Consider the following 22893-nt stretch of genomic DNA (forward strand, 5'->3'; position numbering starts at 1 on the left):
CCACCCACTGGGTCTGGAGTGACTCAAACCTGGCCAGAGAGGTCAGGCTGCTGCAGGAGGGTTGGTGGGGAACCAGCTGGGACACTGAGCCTGGCTTCTGTTGTGGCTGTGCCACTGAAACCACCACAGCCACCACAGTCTGGAAGGCCTGAGACAGGCACAACCACAGCCAAGAGCCAGAGGAAAGCAAAGGGCCCAGCTATGGGAGGAGCAGCCCAAACTGGGAAGGTGCCAGCAGTGAGCCAAGGGGGCCCAGCAGAGCCATGGGTGGACTCCCAAGCAGCACATGGGTGATCTCCCCTAGAGAGGCTGCCCAGGTGTGGTTAAATAACCCCTAATACCTCAATGATCTGCATATTCTTGTGGCAGTCAGGTTAAATTACACCCTCACTCCTGTGGCTTAACCCTCTCCCTCTGCCCTGTGCTGTCCTCACAGAGCTCAGCTCTGTACCCACTGCCCAGGTGGTTGGGAAGCTGCAGCCCCCCTTGCCCATCTCCCATCCTGTTAAACCCCAGAGCACAAAGCAGGGGGGACTCTGCAGTGTGGGCGTGTTGTGACAACATCCATGACGGGCCAGCAGAGCTGGGGGATGTGCTGGTCCCTCCAGGGGCAGGGTGGTGGCACTCAGGGGTCTGCAGGTGACAAACCCGAGTGCACCCTGACCAGAGGCTGAACCAGAGGCACTTTTGTCTGTGAATGCACCCAGGGCTGGCACCCACAGGTCCCTGCAGCCCCAGTTCAGCCTGGGGCTCTGCAGCCACAAATCCCCCAAAAACTCTGGTTCTGCAAAATCTGACATGGGAATTCCTGGGCAGGGGCAGAGGAGGGGCAGGGACTGAGCTCTGCTCTGGGGGAGCAGGGACAGCAGCCAGGGAACGGCTGGAGCTGTGTCAGGGCAGGCTCAGGTTGGATCTCAGGCAAAGGTTCTTCCCCCAGAGGCTGGTTGGGCACTGCCCAGGCTCCCCAGGGCAGTGGGCACAGCCCCAAGGCTGCCAGAGCTGCAGAAGGGTTTGGCTGATCCTCTGGGGCACAGGGGGTGACTCTTGGGGCTGGGCCTGTGCAGGACTCAGGGTTGGACTTTACGATCCTCGGGGGTCCCTCACAGCTCAGCATATCCTGGGATTCTGTGTTTGCACTCACAAATACCCCCTGGGTAACTCTGCTCTGCACCTCTGCAAGGTGGCAGAGGGTGGGAAGCTGTGACAGACAAAATAAAAGGACCCCATTCGCTACATCCCTTCCCCTTCATCCCCATCCCAGCCCTCCAGAAGGTACATACAGAGCTGGGGGTGTTTGGTTGTGTTTTTTGCTCCCTGGTTTGGCCACTCACGAGTGAAAAGTGGAGGGTCAAAAAAAGGATTCAGCTCCATGCCCATTCCAGCTGCAGGCCAGGCTTTGGGGAGCTCTTTTTTGGATGGCCTAGACTTGTAAAAGGAACAGCTTTGTGAACCCTGATCTCATCATCTGTATCATGAATAGTGTGGCAGCAGGACAGGGCAGGGATTGTCCTTCTGTGCTGGACACTGGTGAGGCCACACCTCGAGGGCTGTGTCCAGTTCTGGGCCTTCAATTCAGGAAAGACACTGAGGGGCTGGAGCGTGTCCAGGGAAGGGAAGGGAGCTGGGAAGGGGCTGGAGCAGCAGGAGCAGCTGAGGGAGCTGGGGGGGCTCAGCCTGGAGAAAAGGAGGCTCAGGGGGGACCTTCTGGCTCTGCAACCCCCTGACAGGAGGGGGGAGCCGGGGGGGGTCGGGCTCTGCTCCCAGGGAACAAGGGACAGGAGGAGAGGGAACGGCCTCCAGTTGTGCCAGGGGAGGCTCAGGTTGGACATCAGGAAGAATTTCTTCCTGGAAAGGGTGGTTAGGCACTGGAAGGGGCTTCCCGGGGAGGTGTTGGAGTCCCCACCCCTGCAAGTGTTCCAGAAATGATTTGAGGTGGCTCTTGGTGCTGTGGTTAATTGACAGGCTCAGTGAACGCTTAGACTTGGTGATCTTGGAAGTCTTTTCCAGCCTGAAGGATTCTGTGGTTCTGTGATCATGGTGCCTACAGACCCCAGTGGGTGCACAGATCACCCCCTGTCCCCCTGCTCAGCTGCACACAGGAGTTCCAGGAGTCTCTGGCTCAAGCTCAGCTCGGGGTCAGTGTGGTGAGGCCACAGCCAGACCTGCAGCCTGTGCCACGTGCTGAGGGAGGACTGAGCCTGGTCCTGTCCTGCCTGTGCTCCTGTTCCCTGGAACAGCAGCAGCTCAGCCCTGCACAGCCCCCCTGTGCTGCTGCAGAGCATCCACACCTCTCCCCTCCATCTCTGTGTGACTGGAGCTTCTGTTCTCTTCTGGAGCCCCAGCCTGGGCCCCTCGATGCACCCCAGGCCCAGGGATGGCTTGTGCTGCTCCCTGGCTCAGCCCAGCCCGTGGCCTGAAGCCCAGGCAGGTCCCTGCCTGCCCACCTCGAAAATCAGTCTGCCTGCAATTCCTACTGGCTCCAATTATCAACAGCCCAGAATGGGAAATGCAGCCCCTTTTCCTGGTGCAGGAAAACCGAGCTGTGATTTTGCCTTGGATGCTCTCAGAGCTGTCTGCTGGGAATAGCTCATAGGCCAGGAATGTGGCTCTTCCTAGCTCGGATCACTGCTATTTTCCCACTTAAAACTAGAGGCAAAGAGATCAGCTGTTAATTAGCAGCAGGGGAACTTGCTGCAGGTTTATTCTGTGGGTTTATGGGGATTTTCCCCTTCTGCAGAACCTCCTGATTAAGGGACAGGCTGCAAAACACCGGAACAATTCAGTCCTGCACAAAGAGCACGGGCAGTGCCTGAGGGAGGGATAAGTCAGGGGGAAGGATGGTGTGAGTGCAGAAAAGGAGAATGTGAGATGATGAATGCCAAGCAGCATCCCTTGTTCTGCCTGACAGTGAGATCCCAGCACAGTCCCATCCCTGGCTGGGTTTTTATCTGTGGAGTGACCCAACCTCTGAGCTGGTTCAGGCTGTAATAAAAGGGCTGGCGGCTGCAGCGAGCTCCAACCCGTATCACAGCAACAGCAGGAACATTTCAGAGCAGGCTTGGTTTAGCTGCAGCCTCTGGGGTTCTGGGAAACAGCTCTTTAATGTCTGCAAAAGTGCTTTGAAACCCGGGGATGAGAAATGTGGAAGGGGAAGGACGGGGGTGATTGGGAACACGGCGGATTGTGCTTCCAGCAGGTCTGAGCTCAGAGAAATCACGCCTGAGGAGTCTCAGGGAGGCAGCTCAGCTCGGATTTCTCCTGACTGAAACAGCTGAAAAGTGTCCAAGGAGACCCAGGGAGCTGCAGGATCTAAAGGATGCTTCAGGTGGGATGAAGTCAGTGATAAAACAAATGGGCAGCTCGTGATGCTCCAGCAGGGCTGGAGCTGTCAGTGCAAGGGCACAGTGAGCTCTTATTTATCCTGGGCTGGGCAGTTGGGGCTTAAGAACCACTCTGGGCTCCCTCCCTCATACCCAGAGCTGTCTGAATGTCCCAGAAAGGATCCTGGAAACTTCTGTCCCTGATCACTTCCCAACAAAACTTCCTGCAGACCTCTCACAGCCACGCTCTGGGATTCCTGCTGCACCCCTGCTGCAAGGCAGAGTTGGGGTTGTGGCCATAGCTTCAACCCCCAGGATGAAACTGGGCTGGGACAAGGTCAGTGCTCCCTCTGACACAGCACTGGAAGGGGGAGCCAGAGAGAGAGGAGAGCCCCAAAATGAGCCCCACTGCCCAGAGGGGATCTGCTTTGCCACCCTCCAGTGCCCTTTGACTCCATCCATGTCCACTGCCTGCTCAGCCACACTTCAACCTCCCCAGGCTGTGGATACAAATCCACAGGAGATCCAGCACTGCCATCCTTCCATTCCAGCAGCTGCCAGCACACTTTGGAAGTGGAGCTGTCTGATGGGGCCCAGCTCTCCAGATCTCACACTTGCCAATGTCATAAAGGCCTTAAAAGGCTGTAATGGGAGCTCTGGTGTCCACCAGAGCCATTCACAGGAGAGACTGTTGGATTGCACAGCTTCTCCTCCTTACTGAAGCTGTACCCCTGGGTTATTGCACTTATTAAATTAGGAACTGTAAACCAACTGGGTAAATAATAAATTGCTAGAAGGAAATAATAAAAAAATGCCACCCCTTTCAGTTATTAGTCCAGATGAGTGAATTAGGTGTGGAAACAGCAGCTTTGAAGTTGGACTCATTAAATCACACACCAATTCAGCACTTATTAGGTCTCCAGTCAGAAATATAAAAGCACTGGAAGATGGGTTTGCTGTGAGCAATAGCCATTACTTTTGCTGCTCTGAGCAGCCTGTGAGGCTCCTGCTGGTGCTGGGCTGGGAGAGAAGAATTTAAAGCACCAGCCCCCGATGCCAGGTGGGAGTTTGGGAATTGTGGGGTTTGTCCCTGAAGGAGGAGTTCAGGAAGTAGGTGACAACTACAGAGACATTCACAAAGAGCCAGGAAGGCACAGCAAATGAAATGGGGGGAGAGTTTCTGGTCTGGCTGTGCCAGAGGAGGATCACACACCATCAGCCATGACTGCAGTGTCTGCCTCAAGAAGCTGAGTTCTTCCACTGAGCAAGGTGGACCCACACCTCAGATGCTTCCCCCCATACCCTCATCCATCCACCCATCCACCCATCCATCCACCCATCCATCCATCCTGGTTATCCTCTTCCTCTTGCACCCCCTGCACACCTTCCCCAACACCCTCATCTCCTCTCCTCCCCACACTTGTCCCCTGCCAGCAGCACTGTCTGGGCAGTACACATCCCAGAACAAAAGGCTGGGCTTAGAGCTTGGCAAAAAATATGAAAATCCTTTCCCTGAGCACAATATTTCCCTACTTGGTTTTTATCTAGCCTGACCCCTTTAATAAATTTGCCCCCTAATGGGTTACAGAGATCTTAAAACTGGAGATCTCTGCTGGAGCTGTGTCAGATCAGCCCTGCTGGCACTTTGTCTTCAGAGTTAGGAGGTTAGAAGAATAATACATTTTGCATTCTTCAGATTTACCATATGATAGGAAAGATAAGGTCATGATTTCCAGCTTCTTTTCACAGCCACAATACTTAAAAATCTATTTTTATAGTGAAAATTTGGATACTCAGTTAATAACCTGATTCCAGGAGCAAAAAGCTGTAAGTGCTGAACAATCCAGAGCCAGCAATGGCACGTGTGTGCCTGGGAATTCCCAGGGCTCCCACACTTACAGGACCAAAGGTTTAACCAAATGTTTGGACCACAAAGCCAAATCTCTCTCTGGGAGTTTAGTATTTCATCTCCTAACCCAAATATTTCAGCTGGAATGTTGCATTTCTCCAGGACTGAAGCAACTGGGCATATCTGTGGCCTGAGCTGCCTTTCAACTTGCAGCTAAAATGGGGAGAGACCTTCTGAGATAAATAATACATTGAATGTGCCCTCACCCACAGCCCCCTCTTGCTGAAGCCATGACCCTTCTGTAGTTGATCTGTAATTCGAGGGAGAATAACACAAACTGGGCTCAAAGGCTTTTTTTTTTTGTGAGGTTTAAGGTGGTTGCTGTTGCCTGGTTAAGGGGTGTCCCAAGGGCAGGGCCCTGGTGCCCTTTCAGTGCTGGGTCTTGGAGAGGGCAGTGGCACCAGGAGGGGTTTGACAGACCCCCAGAGCTCCTGAGCTCAGTGGGGCAGGAGCAAGGCCTGGCTGGTGCTGCCTTCACTGTAGCTCCTGAGAACCTGGAAGGCTTTAAACCCTTCCTCACTCACTGATGTGCCCACTCAGGATCCAGGGTTATCCAGGATAATCCAGGCTGGTCAGGGGCAGCAGGGTCAGCCCTTGAGTCACACCAGCTTACTCTGGCCTTTATCTAGTCTGGCCTTGAAAGCTTTGCTCATGCTCCCCTTGGCAAGGGCAGGGCCTCACTCCTGAGGGATGTGCCCGGGTCTCACGGGGGGCAGTGGCAGGGTCCTGGGTTTCACAGGGGGGTGAGTTCCTCCTGGGGCTCCAAGTTTTCCTCCATGACCCAGAGGATGTGGCTGTTTGAATCATTCTTTCTAACGATGAAAGACAAGGTTTCCACTTCATCAGGGCCCAGGAGCTGTGGTTTCACAAAGAAGGGCATGTCAGGAGCCACCTGCTCAGAGGGAAAGCACAGCCTGGCACTGGGGGCTCACCCCAGCAGTTCCTGCATCCCTCTTTTGTGCTGACCCCCTTTGAGGCTGTGAGGGGGCACTGGGGACTCCAGCAGGACGCAGAGTCTGTTATGAGGTGATGTTTTTATTTGTCTTGCTCCCTGTCCAAGAGGAGGATGAAGTCATGGCTCGCCTGCCAGTGCTCCCTGGGAGGGATCTGCTGCACTGATCAGCACTGTTATATCAGGTACTATTTTCCCAGGTCTTACCCACTGCACAGGTCCCACCAGCTGCAGGAATGGTGCAGGGAAGGTTTAAGCTGCTGCCAGTCAGCCCTGCAGACATGCCCAGACCCTTCTGGTGCACAGCAGTGTCCTTAACCACGGGCACAAGGCACAAACCCACCCCCTCCTGATGCCCACATTGGCTCCATCCCTGGGGGTGTCCTGCATCCCTGCACCATCCAAACCCCATCCCTCTGCCCGAGCCCTCGCTGCCCTTCCACACCTCCATCCCCCAGACTTTGTGAGGTGGTACAGTGGGCACGGTGGGATTTGTTTGAAGGTTGGGCTGGACGATTTTCGAGGTCTTTTCCACCCTTAATGATCCTACAATTCCATGATTCTGCCATCCCTTCTCCTTCCCTTCCTCCCCTGCTCTGCTCCACTCTCAGCAGCCTCCTCCTGTTGTCATAACAACAAGCAGCAGCCCGTGGTGGCCGTGCCAGCCCTTCCAGCAAAAACAGCTCCTCCTGGGAGCAGGCACCGGCCCTCGGCCCCAAACCACCTGGCTGAGCTGGGGAGGGGCCGGAGGCAGAGGGACAGGGGCTGCCCTGACCCAGACACACACTGTGCCTCGTGTTGTGCCCCCAGAACTGGGCGTTGGACACGCGTGGAGAGCTGTCCCCAGCTGCTCTCTGCAGCACAGACTCATCTCCTGCACCCATCTCCTGACACCCCCCTGCTCACCCACATCCCTGTGGCTTGGGATGTGCTTCTCCCAGGGGAACCAAGACCACAGGCACAGACAGAGCTGCTCCTGGAGGCACTGCAGGCACTGGACATCCCTCCCATGGCCAGAAAAATCAATCAAATCCCAGGTCTCAAAGGGATTTCTTCTTTTAGAGGCCTGTAACCAGCAAGATATCAGAACCCCTCCAGACCAGCCTGTTCAAAGCAAGGGGGTTCTGCTGCACCCAGAGGTGTGTAAGGAACACAAAGAAATGCAGATCTGAGGTTCTCCTGCTCCTTAGTCATCCCTCTCAAGTGTTGGGTGAGTTCCATCGAGCCCAGACCTGCTGTTCCAGGACCAAAGACCAACACCCTCCTCAGTGGTTCTCAGCCTCTTTCTCAGCTCTTCTCCAGCAAGCCCTGCCAGCTCCACCCATCAGGGAAGTGTCCATAGATCTTTGAAGTGTTGAAAAGCAAAACCAAAACCCTGCTGGCAGGGCTGGACTTTGGTGGGAACAGCTGCCCCTGCTCAACTCCACCCTGTCCCTCAGTCCTGCTGCATCTCCCTGGGGCCATCATTCCATCCTCAGCCCCAGGCCTTTCCCCTCTGTTATTCCTGCCATGCCAGCAGCTCCCTTTGGTGCAGCTCTGTGCCAGGCTGTGGAGTGCCTGAAAGCACATAAACTGATTTTTTTTTTTGGCTAAAGCCATTCCAGCTACTCCACCCAGGCTCACCAGCCCTTCCCAGAGTGGTGCTGGGCTGCATCTTCCAACAGCACCCATGAGCTGGGCAATCTGCCTCCTCCTTAAATGGCTTCCCACTGTCAGAGGGCAGGTTAGATGGGATATTGGGAAGGAATTGTTGGCTGGGAGGGTGGGGAGGCCCTGGCACAGGTTGCCCAGAGAAGCTGTGGCTGCCCCTGGATCCCTGGAAGTGTCCAAGGCCAGGTTGGAGCATCCTGGGCTAGTGGAAGGTGTCCCTGCCCATGGCAGGGGGTCAGAACTGGATGGTATTTGAGGTCTGTGGTTCTGTGATTATTCAACCAAGAGCTTATTCAACCAAGATTTCTGAAGGTGCTTTTATTGTGTTACACATAAAGGCCTGGTTACAAGTCCCCTTTCAGGTTCTCAAGTCAAGCTCCTGAGCTGCTGGGAGGCTGAACCTGGGGAGAAGGAAAGATCATTTCATCAAGGGACTCGGGGGTTTCAAAAGAACAGCAGGAATTTCAGCCTCCCAGAGAGAGGGACTGGTTTGAACTTCCCAGAGCATTGTCCCAACCCTCCCTTTTTCACACAGCTATCAGTGACTACACCTCCCAGGAGAACCAGCCTGTAACATCAGCCAAAGGATTCCTAATAGTTTGATACCACATTTGGATTCCCAAGGGAGGAAATGTCTGGTCTCTGTGTCTAGAAAACAAAGACTCTACAGGGGGAAGGGATTTCTTGGGACACCTGATTAATTGGAGCCACTCTGGAGATCAGTGTAAACCAAATTGGTTCCAGGCTGGGGAGATTAGTGGGGTTTAACTGCAGTGTTCTCCAGACATCTCTGGCTGCCTTTGGAGTGTCTCTGGTTTTAAGCATTGGAGAAATATTTTCTTTTTTTTTTTTTTTTTTTTTTTTAAAGGGAAAATCATTCCTCTGGTCAGTGGTAGAAGCACAGAGTGGAGAGGCTGGTGGTGTACCTGGAACGAACCTCCCCATCCCACCCCCTCCAGCCAAGGCTCAGTGCCTTCCACCAGCAGCAAGGAAAATCCAGGATGCTGTTAAGGAAGGATCCCAACTTCCCCAAGCCCTGACTCTCACAGAATCACAGAATCACAAAATCTCCTGAGCTGGGAGGGACCCCCAAGGATCATGGAGTCCAACCCTGAGCCCTGCACAGGCCCAGCCCCAAGAGTCACCCCCTGTGCCCCAGAGGATCAGCCAAACCCTCCTGCAGCTCTGGCAGCCTTGGGGCTGTGCCCACTGCCCTGGGGAGCCTGGGCAGTGCCCAACCAGCCTCTGGGGGAAGAACCTTTGCCTGAGATCCACCCTGAGCCTGCCCTGACACAGCTCCAGCCGTTCCCTGGGTGCTGACCCTGCTCCCCCAGAGCAGAGCTCAGTCCCTGCCCCTCCTCTGCCCCTGCCCAGGAATTGGAACTGCACTGAGGTCTCCCCTCAGTCTCCTCTGCTCCAGCTGAACACACCAAGTGCCCTCGGTGTCCTCCCACGCCTTCAAATCCAGGCCCTTCCCCATCTCTTTGCCCTCCTTTGGACACTCTCCAATGGCTCAATCCCTTCCCTCCATTGTGTCCCCCCAAAATGCCCCAGTGTTGAGGTGAGGCTGCCCCAGGGCAGAGCAGAGTGGGACAATCCCCTCCCTCACCCAGCTGGAAACATTTTGCTCTCCCACATCTCCCCAGGCCCCCAGAGACTCTTTGGATGCACAAAGCAAATGGGAGATCCACTTCCACTGCCCCTGGCAGGCTCTCAGAGCAGGACAACAGCAAGAGTGTCCTCCTTGGAGCAGAGGAATGCAGAGCACAGCACCCACCACCCCCAGCTTTCCAACACAGGAGAGCCCTGGGGAGGTGGTACCCACAGCTGGGCATTGCTGACCTTGATTGGTACCCAAAGCTGGGCATGGCTGACCTTGATTGGTACCCAAAGCTGGGCATTGCTGACCTTGCTGGCCTGGAGTTTGCTCCTGGCCCTATGAGGAGGCCACAGCTGCTGTCTGTATTTGGGGAAGCTGAGTCATGGAACAGCCAAGTGCTGGGAATGGTTAAACTTCTTTCTGGCTGCTGGATAAATTCAAAAGGAGTCATTGCTGCAAAGCCAGACGGATCTTAGAGAGGAAGAAGGCTGAGATTTGTGCCCTGCCAACACCTCTCCCTCCTCTCAATGCTGAAATGTGGATTTTCTGAGACTAAATGGAGGCCAGACAAGCTTCTCCACCTCTTCCCTCACCTCCCTCATCCAGAATTCCTTCCCTGCCCTGCTTGGTGAATCCCTCCCTCCAGCAGCCCCTGAACTTGTCTATGAACATCCCCCAAAGGCTGCTCAGCCTCTGGAGCCCAGGGGTGAAGGGGGAGTTCCTGCCCAGAAGGGTTTCCTGGTGCGTGGAGCTGAGCTCAGTTCCTTGGGGGAAGGAATTAGCACAGGGAAATTCTCTTTTTTATTATTCTTTCTTTTCTCTTTTTTCTAACAGTGTGCTCCCAGGCCAGGCTGGATGGGGCTCTGAGCAACCTGGTTTAGTGGGAGGTGTTGGGGTGGAACAAGATGAGCTTTAAGGTCCCTCCCAACCCAAACCATTCTATGAATTCTGGACCCTGCAGAGCCCCATCAGAGCATCCCCCATGGCCTTTGCTCAGGGGTTCTGTGCTGTGAGGAGGAAAACCTGGAAAAAATAATAAAACTGTGGCATTTCTTTAGGGCAGAACTTCACCTGCAGCTGGGGGGGGTCAGCAGGGATGGCTTGCTGGGGGTGCTGCAACTTAACCCGAGTTTATCCCAACATTCTCCATCATTTCCCAGGTCCCTGAGCCTGTGCTAAATCCAGTGACAATTAAAGACTGCCAGCCATGCAAGTAGTGATATGTTGGGACTTTAAAATTTATTCCAACATGCTATTTTTTTAAAAATACGCCCAGACTGAGCAGACAATCTGAGCTGTAGTAAAGGCAATATTATACTTGTAAAAACTTCTCATTCACAGTACAGATGTCATTTACAATAAGGGTCACAAACATCAAATACTGAGTATTTTTCTTTTTTTTTTTTTTGTTTTGTTGTTTTTTGTGAGTTTTTTGTTCTTTTTGTTTGTTTGTTTTTACATCAGACTGTGCTTTTACCTGCTTTTTTTTTTCTTTTTTGCACTGATATAACCATACAGACATTGCAAGATGCAAGTGTAGAAACTGGAGTTAAAATAAAATTACAGGCAAAACTACCAAATTACATTGTAACGCTGTACATATTTACAGTACCATTTTTTGGAATGTATTGCCATTTTAAGAACATATAGAAACTTTCTACAGACTATTCCACTTACAGAATACATACACCTTTTAGAAAAAAAGGCAAATATTTATCTTACATGAGACCATGTATATTAAATTTGCGTACACATTATTATTATTATTATTATTTTACATTACATTTACTAAAGTGATCGTAAGTGCCATCATATCTCAGTAATGAAAACAGATTGGTTTTATGCCATCAGGACTGATTTTTTTTTTTTTTTTCCTTTTTTTTTTTTTTTGTAAATAATTTACAATTTTTTTTTGTGTAAATACTGTGCAATAGATGGAAATAATAAAAGAGAAGAAAAAAAAAAAGGACATGATGAAACGAAGTCAGCAAAGGAAAAGCTACTGCAAGGACAGCAGGGAAGGGCTAGATCAAATCATCAGGGTTTGGCATGAAAATTGGACTCATTTTAATGATTTTCCACGAGTGTATTGCTTGTTCAGGTGCTGCTTCTGTGGATTTTAAAGCCAACCAGGTAAAGTGGGAGTTGGTTTAAGAGAAAAACCAACTGTGCTGCAGATCTGGGGGTGGAGGGGAGAGCAGAGCCAGGGGGAGGGTGTGCCTGGAGGGCTCTGAGGGGAAGGACCCCGGGATGTGCTGCTCCAGCTGGGAATGCCAGGGGCATCTCCTGCCCCACCCTGCCCAGGGCAGCTTGGACAGGGCTGCAGTGGGATTTGGAGCAGGGTTTGGAGCAGGGTTTGGAGCAGGGTTTGGGACCAGTGGGTGGCTTGAAGTGCTGGCCAAGGAGTGTCACTTCAGGGACACCTGGAATGTCACCCTTGGGAGCAGGTGATGAACTACATTTCTCAGTCATAAATTATAAAGTCACAGTTACTTCATCAGGATTTTTCAGAGTTTCCTACTGTGATTCCTGGGTATCCAGCCAACAACCTGGGAATAATTGGAGCTGGCAGGGATCTGCTTCAAGGCATGGGGGCGTTTTGGGGAGCCAGCAGCCCCCTCTCTTCATCCCATGGCCTGCTCAGCCCTGCAAGACCCTGAACTCTGTGACCTTGATAAAACCTTGACCAAAGTTGCTCAATTCATGCTTAAGCACAAAGAAGTTCCTAAAACTCCAGAAATACTTAAGCTCAAGCCAAGGTACAGGTGCTTTATGAGCTCTGGCTGTGAGTCTTGGTATTTAAGATGACTGTGTCAAGGGACTGTTCCAGAGCACGGGCCAAGTCCTCTGTGCAGGATGATTCCTTGGATGGCACAGCATCTGTTTGCCGTGGAATCCCTGCAGTCATGGAGCTGCACAAACAGCTTATCAGGGAAGGAAATATCCGAGCAGGGTTTGGGCTGATCACCCACCACAAAGAGGAGCAGCCAGGCCCTGGAGGCCACGTGCCTTCATGGATTATAAATTTAAGAACCTCTGCCACGAGAAAAGCAAGGGATTTGATTTCCACCTGCTGATGAAAAGGAAAGGCTGGGCCCTGCTTTTTCATTTGCCTATTTGCATTATTAATACATTCTCTTGCAAATAATACTGCTAATTGCTCTGCAAAGCATCTGTACTAACCTAACCATCCTTGCAGCCCTTGTGGGAAGCAAAATAGGGTCCATCATCCCCGTTTTGCAGACAGAACAGACATTCAGAGTGATATTAAAAGCTGTGACCACCAGGTGTGACACAGGGGAGCCAAAGGGGGATCCGGGTGGGAACAGCAGCCAGGGGTGACGGCTGGGGCTTGAGCCCTGCTGGGAATAACACCCAAAACCCTCCAAAAATCAGCAACATTCCTGTGCTCCTTGGCTGAGCAGGAGGCAGGGGGAGACACGTTTGCACGGGGTCACACTAACCCTGCCCGCAGACAGAGATGCTGGTGCCGGCGGGGAGGGGACGCCCTTCCCCGGAGCTCTGAGCTGGCAGTGTGACCATTTAGCCCTTAAATTGCAGTTAGGGGGTTTTTTGTGAGCCTTTTTGCCTATCCAATAGGCCGTATTGCCCGGGGGAACAGCGTGAAGCACCATTTCAGCCCAGCCAGAGCTTCCCCCTTCTCTGTTGAGAAGCCGAACCGGGTGGAGACTCAGCCCTGGGGGGTTCGTGCCCATCTCCTGAGTTTGCAGCGGCCCCTCCGGTGCCCGCTCCGTGCTGGGTGTGGGATCCGAGCAGGGCATGATCCTCACAGCTCCACAGCCCTTCCCCAAAACTCCTCTCCCTGCTTTTATTGGCCCTGGCTGAAGAGCCTGGCTGCTCTGCAGCCCAGATGCACAAAGCTCCAACTCATCCTGAGCTGCTGGAAAAGCTTCAATAATAATAATAACAATAATAATAATAATAATAATGACAACAATAAAAACCCACCACAAAAAAAATCAATAAACCAATGTAATGACTTCTGTGTTTTCTTGGGCTTTTTTCCCCCCTCCACTCTGTCCATAAATGACAGAGGGGAACAAAAATCCACGCAAAATATCAACAGGTCAAGGATTCAAATGCAGTTACAGAGAGAAGCTGAGCAAATTTGATCTAGCCCAAAGTTCGTGGCAAATGCACCAAAAAAACCCAGGATGCTGAGTGCACAACTGCTGCAGTATTTTTCTTTATGTACAATTTATTTATATATATATATATATATGTGATATATATATATATATAATTAAATACAAAAAGCTACCTTGGAATAATGTTAAGAGTGTGACAAAGAGGCAAAAAGTGGCAGAAGTCAGGAGAGTAACTAAATTTGGTGGATGGTTTCCAGGGGTTTCACACCAGCCCTGGCTGAGCACACCTCTCCCAGTCATCCTGATATTAAACACACACTTAAAGCCTGAGAGCTGAACTGAGCTCCAGCCCCTGCTCCTGCCACGGCATCTGAAAAAGATCTGAAAGCAGGACCAGCTTCCAGGCTTGGGGCCAAAAAAGGGGAAATGGGAAAAAGGGAAACTTGATAAAAGTGCTAATTAGGGTATAAATGGGTTCTGGATGTTGTTTGGGTCAGTGTCACAACCTTAATGTTATTTCCATGATATCTCCTTTTGTACTTAATTCCCTTTACAAGAAGAGAAAAAAAAAATAAAAAAAGAATAACAGAAGATTATTAAAAAAATGTCTATTCTTTGCCCGTGAGACGGGAACAGTTCATAGCTCATCAAGTCTGGCAAGGAAATGTGTTCTCATTCAGGGTTTTATTTGATTCCTTTTATTTTTTTTTTTTATTTTTATTTTTTTTTAAAAAGTGTATTACGTACCCGATAAACTGGAACAGCTCTGAAAGAAGAAAGAACTGGTCCACTGGTTAAATATTTATATCTTTTTTTTTTTCCTTTTTTTTAAATGTTAAAATAAAAATAATAAAAAAAAAGAGGTTTGTACAGATTCCATAGACCAGAAAACCCTCTGAAGTAGTAAAGAACCTGCTGTTTGCTGGGGCAAACTCTTGGATATTTGTGTTTTAAAAAGAGAATTAATGTGCCAGAGGGGAATGGCTCTGTGGGGTCACTCTGGATTTGGTATCTCTTGGCAGTAGAGGCCTTTGCTCTGCTAGGGATCCTTAAAAGTCTGCTCTGGCAGAAGTTGCTGTGCATGCAGAACAAGCTGGGTGCAAGCATTAACCATTGAGCATCACCATGTCTGAGCTCCCAGAACACCCCAGGACGGGCCCATCGGCACAAGGGCTGCACTGGGGACGTTCTGCTGAAAGAAAGAAAGGAGGGGACAATGAGACACAGAGTCACTGGTGAGTTCCAGCCCCGACACGTGCAAAGGAGCAGAGCCCGAACCGCTCCTGCATCCCCAGAGCTCCTCGGAGCCAAACCAGCCAGGGCCGGGCTTGGGATGGGATGGGATGGGATGGAGGGGCTTTGTCTGTGACCAGAAAATGACAGAGGAAAAAACGGTTGCAAGGCTGAGTTTTGTTCCCCTTTTGAAGCGAGGGAGGTGTTCCCAGAGGGCTCTGAGGCCCAGCCAGGCCGGGGCTCAGGCTCAGCTCTGCCGGGCGGGATGGAAGGATTAAAGCGAGCAGGGGCCGGCTGGTCCAGCGAGAGACACCGATCCTGGCCCTGGGGCTACATTCCATACATTCCTATGTTCTCGCAGTTCAATCTTTGAACCTTTTTTTTTGTTTTTTTTTCTGTCCCTTTTTTTTAGAAAAGTGCTTTGCTGGGTCCTGCGGGAGGGAGGGAGGGCTGCTCGTGTTCGGCTTTTCTCTCTCGAGGGACCGAGGGACCGTTCCTCTCCCTTCGAACGCCCCTCCCCTGCTCGAGGAAGTGCTACTTTCACGTACAAGTTCAGGGTAAACACGTTTTTTTTTTCAAATGTAAAGCAGTTTCAACTGTTTAAAGCACAACCATAGGCAACCAGAGGGATGCAAGAAAAAAAAAAATACCAAGCACTTTGCAAGAATTAAATAAAGCATGTAATAAATACGAATCATAAACTTCTGTACACAGGAGCAAGGGTTTGGGGTTTTTTCTTTTTTTTTTTTTTTTAATCATTTAATCAATATAAAAAAAAGTTTTTTCTGTTTTTTTTTTGTTTGTTTTCAGTGCATCTTCTTCCTCTTAAAATGCTTAACTCTTTCCTTTCTGCATCTCTCTCAGGCCCAGAATTACACACACCTAAATGGCAAAAAAGACAAAGGTCTAACAAACCCCCTTTCCAAAAAACTCTAAAAAAATATTCACAGCCTCAAACAGTTTTGTACATTTCAAGCAACAAAAGGTATAGAAAAAGGCACAAGTAACTGCATACATGTGGAGATAATACCAGACTGGGACAAAGAAAACCAGGACTTTTCCATGGGTTTGGTCATTCACTAGAGTGCTTCTTATCGGTGATTATACTAAAGGAAATAGTGTTGAAAATGTCTGTTGATTTTACAGAGGAAGCCTAAAGGTGGAACAGATGGAGGTTTAAGTACTTCCCGCGTTTTCATCCACCTGTGTTTGAGTTTGACCTAAAGCTGCGTGCTCTGGGTGGGGGCTGCTCTTCCCGGGGGTGCCCCCTTGGTGCCCGGCCGGGGGCTCGGGGGGGCAGCCGGGGCTGCTGTCACACGGGGGGGCATCTGAGATGAAAGTGCAGGGTGACTCAACAGAAGTGCTCGAGCTGCCAGATTGCTTCTTGCCCGTTTTTTTGGGGGGTTCTTCCTCCCCGCTCGTCGGAGGCTTTGGACAGTGCTCGTGGGGTGTGCTGGGGCTGGCCGGGCCCGCCCGCTCCTCCGGGCTGGGCTCAGCCAGCGCTGGTACCCTGTGTTCCTCCTGCTCTGGCTGCTGCTGAAGCTCACTAGTCCTCATTTTCTCCTCCAAATAGCCCCCACTCAGCTCCGGGGACAGCGTGTACTTGGAAACCTTGGCAGCCGGGGACGCGGGCGCCGCTGGGATCTGCGGCTCCTCATCCCCCTTGGGAGCCCGGCCGAACTCCGCCACGGCTCCGCTTCCAGAGGCGAAGTACCCGGCTTGGAGGGACACCACGGAGCTGGGCACCAGGCTGGGGTGGGAGCTGGGCCTGGCCTGGACCATCTGGATGCCCCCGATGGGGATCATGGGGTAGGGGGTCCTGGTGAGCTGCTGCGAGTGCAGCGGGAGGTGGCTGAAGATGTTCTCCTCCCCTCGGCCCGGCGCGTGGAGGTCGTGCGGTGCCTGCAGGGGCCGGGAGCAGACGGGCTGGGTGGGGCCAGGGGAGCGTGGTGGGCTTCGGGGCTCGATCTTCTGTGCCAGAGAGGGAAGAGAAAGAGCTGGATCAGTGCAGGGAACGAGTTACACCTTCAGCACCACTAACGCTCGCTACGAGGATCGGGCTCAGCGTTTCATTCTAATCAATCGACCACGGATGATGTGGAGATCCAAACCTTTAAGGAAAGGAGCAACACAACCCACAGCGTTTGCCTTCTGGCTACAAATGTGCCGTGGTCTGCTGGGGCACAGATCCAGGGCTTTGGCTTAGGCTTGGATCGTTATAAAATCAGGAATGGTTTGGGCTGGAGGGGACCATTAAGGGTCATCTAGTCCAACCTTCCTGCCATGCAGGGACACCTTCCACTAGACCAGGTTGCTCCAAGCCCTGTCCAGCCTGGTCTTGAATGTTCCAGGGATGGGTCACATACTGCCTCTCTGGGCAACCTGTGCCAGGGCCTCCTCACTCTCCTGGTAAAAAATGTCTTCCTTGTATCTAGTCTGAATGTCCCCTCTTTCAGTTTAAAACCATCACCCCTTGTCCTACTCTCAGAGCTGCCTCTGAAAGCCCAGCAGAGGAGGGCAGTGGTTGCTGCCATCAGAGCTGCTTTGGGGCCCTTTCAGCCCTTTCTCAGCCCTGGGTTCCTGAGAGCCCAGAATAATGTTATTTATTTTTTACTGTACTTTCTTACAGCAGGATTGCACCCTCCCAGCTGCTCATTGCAAGGATGCTTCAGACCGAGTGAGAGGCATCACTAACTCTGGTTTGACCAAAGCACACCCAGTGTGGTCCCACCACCACCCTCATGGGTGAGATTTGCTCTAGAAACCAAGGGTTAAGGCCCTACAATTTTACCTTTTCCTCTTTCTCTCTCGGTGCTTCCCATAGTTTCCTAATGTACATCATGGAGAGATATGGGGCTAAACAGAAAGGGATTAATTAGTGATGAGGTCATAACTAAACCCCTCCATAGGACTCCCAAGAAGGGGAAGCAACAGAAACTGAAATCAACTTTCCACTGAGATGGGGTTAGTGACAAAATGTGAGGATCCACTTCATTTCTTTGTAGGATTATGGAGAACAATCTCCTGACCCTGTGAGCTGGATCTCTATGAAGAGGTGACAGAGGAAAGCAGCAAAAGAGGGTAGAAAGGAGACAAAGCAAGAGCCACCGAAGGTGGTGGGTACTTAGTCAGCCCAAACACTTGCTAAATGTCACTTATCCACATGAAGTCTTGGCCAAATCACTGTAGGGATGCTGGGAACCCCCAAACAAATGATCTTAATGGTGCAACAGCCACCAGAAGGAGGAACTGCCTTCTGCAAGGGCCAGAGGGAAGAGAGATGGTCGTGGTGGGACTGGACAGAAACACTGAAACTAAGCTAAGATCATCTTCGAGCTCTGTTTAGGATCTGAGAAACCCCCCTCTGGTCTCTCTGTCTCTTGTAGCCTCACCAGGAATGTAATTTTGCAGTGAAAACTCTGCTGTTGTTGAGAAATGGGAATTTTTCCATTCAGGTCATTTTTGTTGCTTTGGAGACACACGAGCAAAGCAACAGCAGTGGCTCTGGGAGCATGAAAGGAGCAGGAACATGGAGTAAAAAGGTGTTTGAGAAGAAGTTGAAAGGTGAGAATGGGCAGAAAATCAGGGGCTTATTATCTCCTGCTGTGGATGTGGAAGCTCAGGGGAGTTGCTCCAAGTAGTGGTGATGGGCAGTTGTCCTGACAGAGATGCTTCGGAGCGCAAGGATGGGGGTTTCCAGAGCCCTGAGATTCCCCCAAGGAGTTAATTGACAGGAAAGGGAAATAGCATTAAAGGAAGCAAAGGTGTGGACCTAAAGGAAAGGTCAGTCTCTGAGAAGGTGAGACAAAGACTGGTAGTGGGAAGCAGAAGGAAGGCAGCACCACGAGAACATCAGCATGGACATGGAAGGCAGTGTGGCTGCTCTGGAGAGGACCTGGGCCAGCATCTGCCATGGCAGGTTCTCCAGGGGCTGTGTAAAGGCCTCCCTCTTCCCAGTGCACCCCTAAGGGTGGAGTCTCTCCTCACACCAGTGTCACAGCAGAGCAGCTCATGTTCACCAGCACAAATTACAGCAGAGCCAGGCACTCCAGAGGAATGGGAAACGTTCCACCACACCAGACATTAACCCACTGGAGCAGTGGGAGGAACGTGCCACTGCCCTTTACCCAGGGGGTTTGGTAGGTCCAGCAGAAACATTCAATAGTTTTCTGGGCCCACTGGGAAACACTTCTCTGTGCTGAAGAGAGAAGCGAGACGGAATCAGAGATGTCCAAACAAACATTTCTCAGCAGTTCCTCTACCAGAGGTCTAACACAGCCCAGGAGGCACCAAGGGCTGTTTCAGACCTGGTTCAGGTCACTGCCCAGTGAAGAACTGTCACAGCTTCACCCTGGCTGGGGAGATCTGAGAGGGGTTTGGAATTCCCAGGAACAAAAAGGCTCTTAGTGACAATTGGTCATCAAGTGTTTGTCCTTGCTGCTTGTCTCAGCAGGACACAGGTTGGGGCAGGGGTGGAGATAACCCCTTGGAGAAGGGACAACTTTATTTCTCTTCAACTGAGAAGGGCAGGACCCTTCTCAGGGCAGGACCCAAATGGGTGCAAAGCCCACTGCTGCCCACTGTCCCTTTTCTGTGACATTGGTCACAGAGCCATCGTGCCCTTGGCATGACAACCTTCCTTAAAGGCCACAGCAGAGAACCTACTGTGGGGTTTAGGAGGCAGGAGGGGACTGAACTTACCAGCTTGGACTCGTAGAGCTGTATGTTTTTGCCAAAGAACCTGTGAGGTAGAGGCATTGAAGATAATATCCCGTGCTGGGCTTGATATGAGCTTGGAACTTTGTCATCTGCTGCTGATTTGCTCGTGCCAGGCAAGTCCTCTTTCCCTGGGAATGGGTACCTGGGCGACTCCAGGGAGCCTGGAGACAGGACTTTCTTCAGGGATAAGTATCTGACGGATGACACGTCTGTGCTGGGTGAGGAGTGTCTCCCAGAGGAGACCTCTCCTTCTGGGGGGAGCTGTGCTCGCGGGGACAGCTCTCTCCTGGGGGACAGATGCCTGCTGGGTGACAGCTCAAGCCTTGGTGACACACATCTGAGAGGAGATGCCTCTCTCCTGGGAGAGACCCTCTGGCAAGGAGACAGCCCCCTCCCCGGGGACAGGCACCTCAGAGAGGACAGTTCTGCAGTGGGGGAGAACCTCTTGGGGGACGTTTCGTTTTTGGTTAACAAGTGCTTCCTCGCCATCATTGGTCTGCTGCCCCCTCTGCCAGAGTCCTGGCTGGGAGACCACCTTCTCCTGGGGGAGGTGTCCTTGGAGGGTGACAGGTCCATGGCCAAGGACATCTGTGGCCTGGTGACGGACTCTCTGCCAGCAGAAGACAATTGTTCGGTGGAGGTCAAAGCTGGTCTGTGGAGACTCAAGAAGCTGTGGCACACAGCAATGTCACTGCTGTCTGCTGACCACTTGGTTTCCAGCCCTGAGGACGAGGCCTGCTGGCCTTCACCTGCTTTTTGGGTGCTGGAAACGGCGTCTGGGGCTAAGGATGATGCTGTTTCAGTGCCTTCCTCTTGAGAAGATGGAGAGCCACCTGAAGAGTGCAGCAGGAGGGTGGTGTGTGTGCCTTCAGGCAACTTCAGAGGGGGCTCATCTTGGCTCTCCTCTTCCTCCTCATCCTCCTCATCCTCATTGTCATCATCATCGTCAGATTCCTCGAGGTCTGAAAACTGGTGTTCCTCAACTGGCTCGGATCCCTCCCGCCCCTCAGAGTCCTGGAATAGGTCTTCACTGGTTCCTGGGGGCATGGAAAACACAAAACAGTGTCAAACACACACACAGAGGCTGTGCTAAACCTGCTCACGAGTTCTAAGGGCACAAGAAGAGAGAGGACCTGGCTCTTTTCTAGACCTGATCAGTCCTGCCCTCTGTGCCAACTCCACTCCCAATATTCCCAGTAGACCCCAGTGAATCCCACCACTGGGACCTCCTGCTCTACCCCAATTTCAATTCCAGCCATTGCTCTGTCAACATAAACAGAAAAAAGCCCTTAAGAGATGATGGAAATGGCAGCACTGTCACCTTGAGTGGGGATTTTATGAGTATTTGTTGCAATGGTGTCTTCAAAAACATGTCAAAGTTCCCCTCCTCCATGTGCTGGGCCTTTTCCTGCCTGGATTTCCTGACAGTTAAAACATTAACAAGACAGGGCTTTTACTAAAAATCAAACAATAGGGTTGACAGACCCTCTGTGGGTTTTCCCTCGACTGGGTAAATTCCAGCTGTGATACAGATACTCCTTCGTGGCAGAGGGTTTGGGGTCTGTGTGTGGAAGGCCTTGCACGGGGATACTTTGTAAACCAGGGCTTGTAAACAGTGAGGGAGATACAGAAAGCAAATTCCGAAGGATTGTAAATACTTCTGCAGGTAAAAACACAGCATCTCTCTCCTGCTCTGAGGGCCAGCAGGAGCCTTCTGAGCTCAGCACCAGCTCCCGGGCAGGTCCCTGCCGGCTCCCCCCTGCTCTGCTCTGCACAGACACAAAGCTGCTGTTCCCAGATGTGCAGCGATCCCGGCAAAGGGCAGCTCAGCCCCGACGGGCCCGTCGGGAGCAGCCACTGGATGTCACTGCAGCTCCAGGAACTGCTCTGGCAGGAGCCTGCGAGCCCCCCCGCTCCGGAGGGGCCGATAATCACCAGTTCACCGAGCCCTGCCCGCGCCGAGCACCCCGAGGATGGGGCAGAGCTGCGGGGACACAGCTGGCTCTGGAATCCTGGGTGCTGCCCTGGCACCGGTGTGCAGCCAACTGCAGCACTGCTGGCCCTGTCCCCAGCAGCTCGGCCGGGGACACTGGTTCCCCTCTGCTGCCATCTGGCAGCAGGACCAGCCCGAGGGGACAGCAAGGGGAGCTGATCCTGAGGTCACCTGGGAGCTGGTTTGCAGAGGGGACATGAACTGGAGCTGATGCTGAGGCTGGACCTCACCTGGCAGGTGGTTGCAGAGGGGACACAGTCACACAGCAAGAACTCTCTCTGAGCCATGAATAAAACATCTAATTTTGTTTATTTGGAATACCAGGGCCTTACTAAATGCTCATGAAGTATTTGGCATGACCAGTGACAGGCATTTTCCCATGGCTGATTATCCATCCAAGAGTCAGCCTGAAAACTGAGATGGAAAGGAGCTTCTCATTTGCTTCCCATCCCATTCCCAAATCTCTGTTAACTGGTCCATAAAGCCAGAACTCTGCCAGCGTGGAGGGAAGGACCAGCTCTCCATGGACAGCCCAGCCTGCACTGCAAAGCCCTGCACAGTGAGGGGGGTGCTGGGCCCAGGGTCCACTGCAGGACTGTTTGCAAACTCCCCAAGGAACTGAGCTCAGAACAAACATTATTCCAAACAAGCAGCTCTCCCAGCTGCAGGGTGAGCCCTGCATATTTCTGGCTTGGCAAAGGAATGTGCTTCCCTGTCAGAGCCATGAGCCAGCCCCTGATTGTGCTGTTGGGGTTTGACATCTCGAGGGGTTGGGACAGACAGTGCCTCACCCTCAGAGAGCCTTGCCCTGGGTGGGCTCAGATTTTGGCCCCAGTCACACCAGGGATGGGCACTGGCCAAGGGCAGGAGTCTGCAGGGAGGGCAACATGAGGCCAGTTTGCATTTGCCACCACGGGACAGGTTCAGTGAGTCCTGGGACAGCCCCAAGGGAATCTGCCTTGGCCTCCTGACATGATTCCAGCAGGCAGGAACAGAGCTCAGACCTCAGTCCGGGCTTCTGGCAACCCAGATCCATCTGCTGAGCTCATGAGGAGAGAAGGGGCAGGTCAGGAGAAGACAGAGAGGGAGGGAGGGATGGAGGAAGGAAGAGAGAGGGAACTAGTGAGAATGTGTCCTGTTGATGGCTTTGGCTGAGGGTTTGACTCCATTTCATTTCCATTTCATGTCACTATTTATTCTGAGGTTATTCCACCCAACTGGTAGCAAAACCAAGGCAGGAGTGAGGAATTATACTCCAATCTCCTTTTATAGTAACACCCCTTGCTTTCTTCGGCCCCTTAAATAGAAATAAAAACAATCAAGTGAAATATAACCCCAGTTTAAAATAATCCAGGGAGTTTTAGGAACTGCTGCTCCCCAAAGGAAAGCACAGCAACCTTCCTGCTCT

General features: G+C 52.0%; 1 protein-coding gene across 2 annotated transcripts in view; it reads right to left on the reverse strand.

Annotated features, from left to right (window-relative positions):
- Positions 1–14290: 14290 nt before the first annotated feature.
- HIVEP3 (HIVEP zinc finger 3) overlaps positions 14291–22893 on the reverse strand; it is a 120119-nt gene continuing 111516 nt past the window's right edge. Inside the window, exons 8-9 of one of the 2 annotated variants that reach the window (XM_051772229.1) lie at positions 19475–20529; positions 14291–16741 (exon numbers count right to left, since the gene is read on the reverse strand). In XM_051772229.1, coding sequence (XP_051628189.1) covers positions 15950–16741; positions 19475–20529 — 1847 coding nt within the window. In that variant the 3' untranslated portion in view covers positions 14291–15949. Of the gene's footprint in view, positions 16745–19474; positions 20530–22893 lie in introns of both variants that reach the window. The other variant, XM_051772228.1, reaches the window with a different exon arrangement.

Source organism: Manacus candei, unplaced genomic scaffold (assembly GCF_025592945.1).
Source record: "Manacus candei isolate 608988 ecotype Guabito, Panama unplaced genomic scaffold, ASM2559294v1 h1tg000151l, whole genome shotgun sequence".
NCBI lineage: Eukaryota > Metazoa > Chordata > Aves > Passeriformes > Pipridae > Manacus > Manacus candei.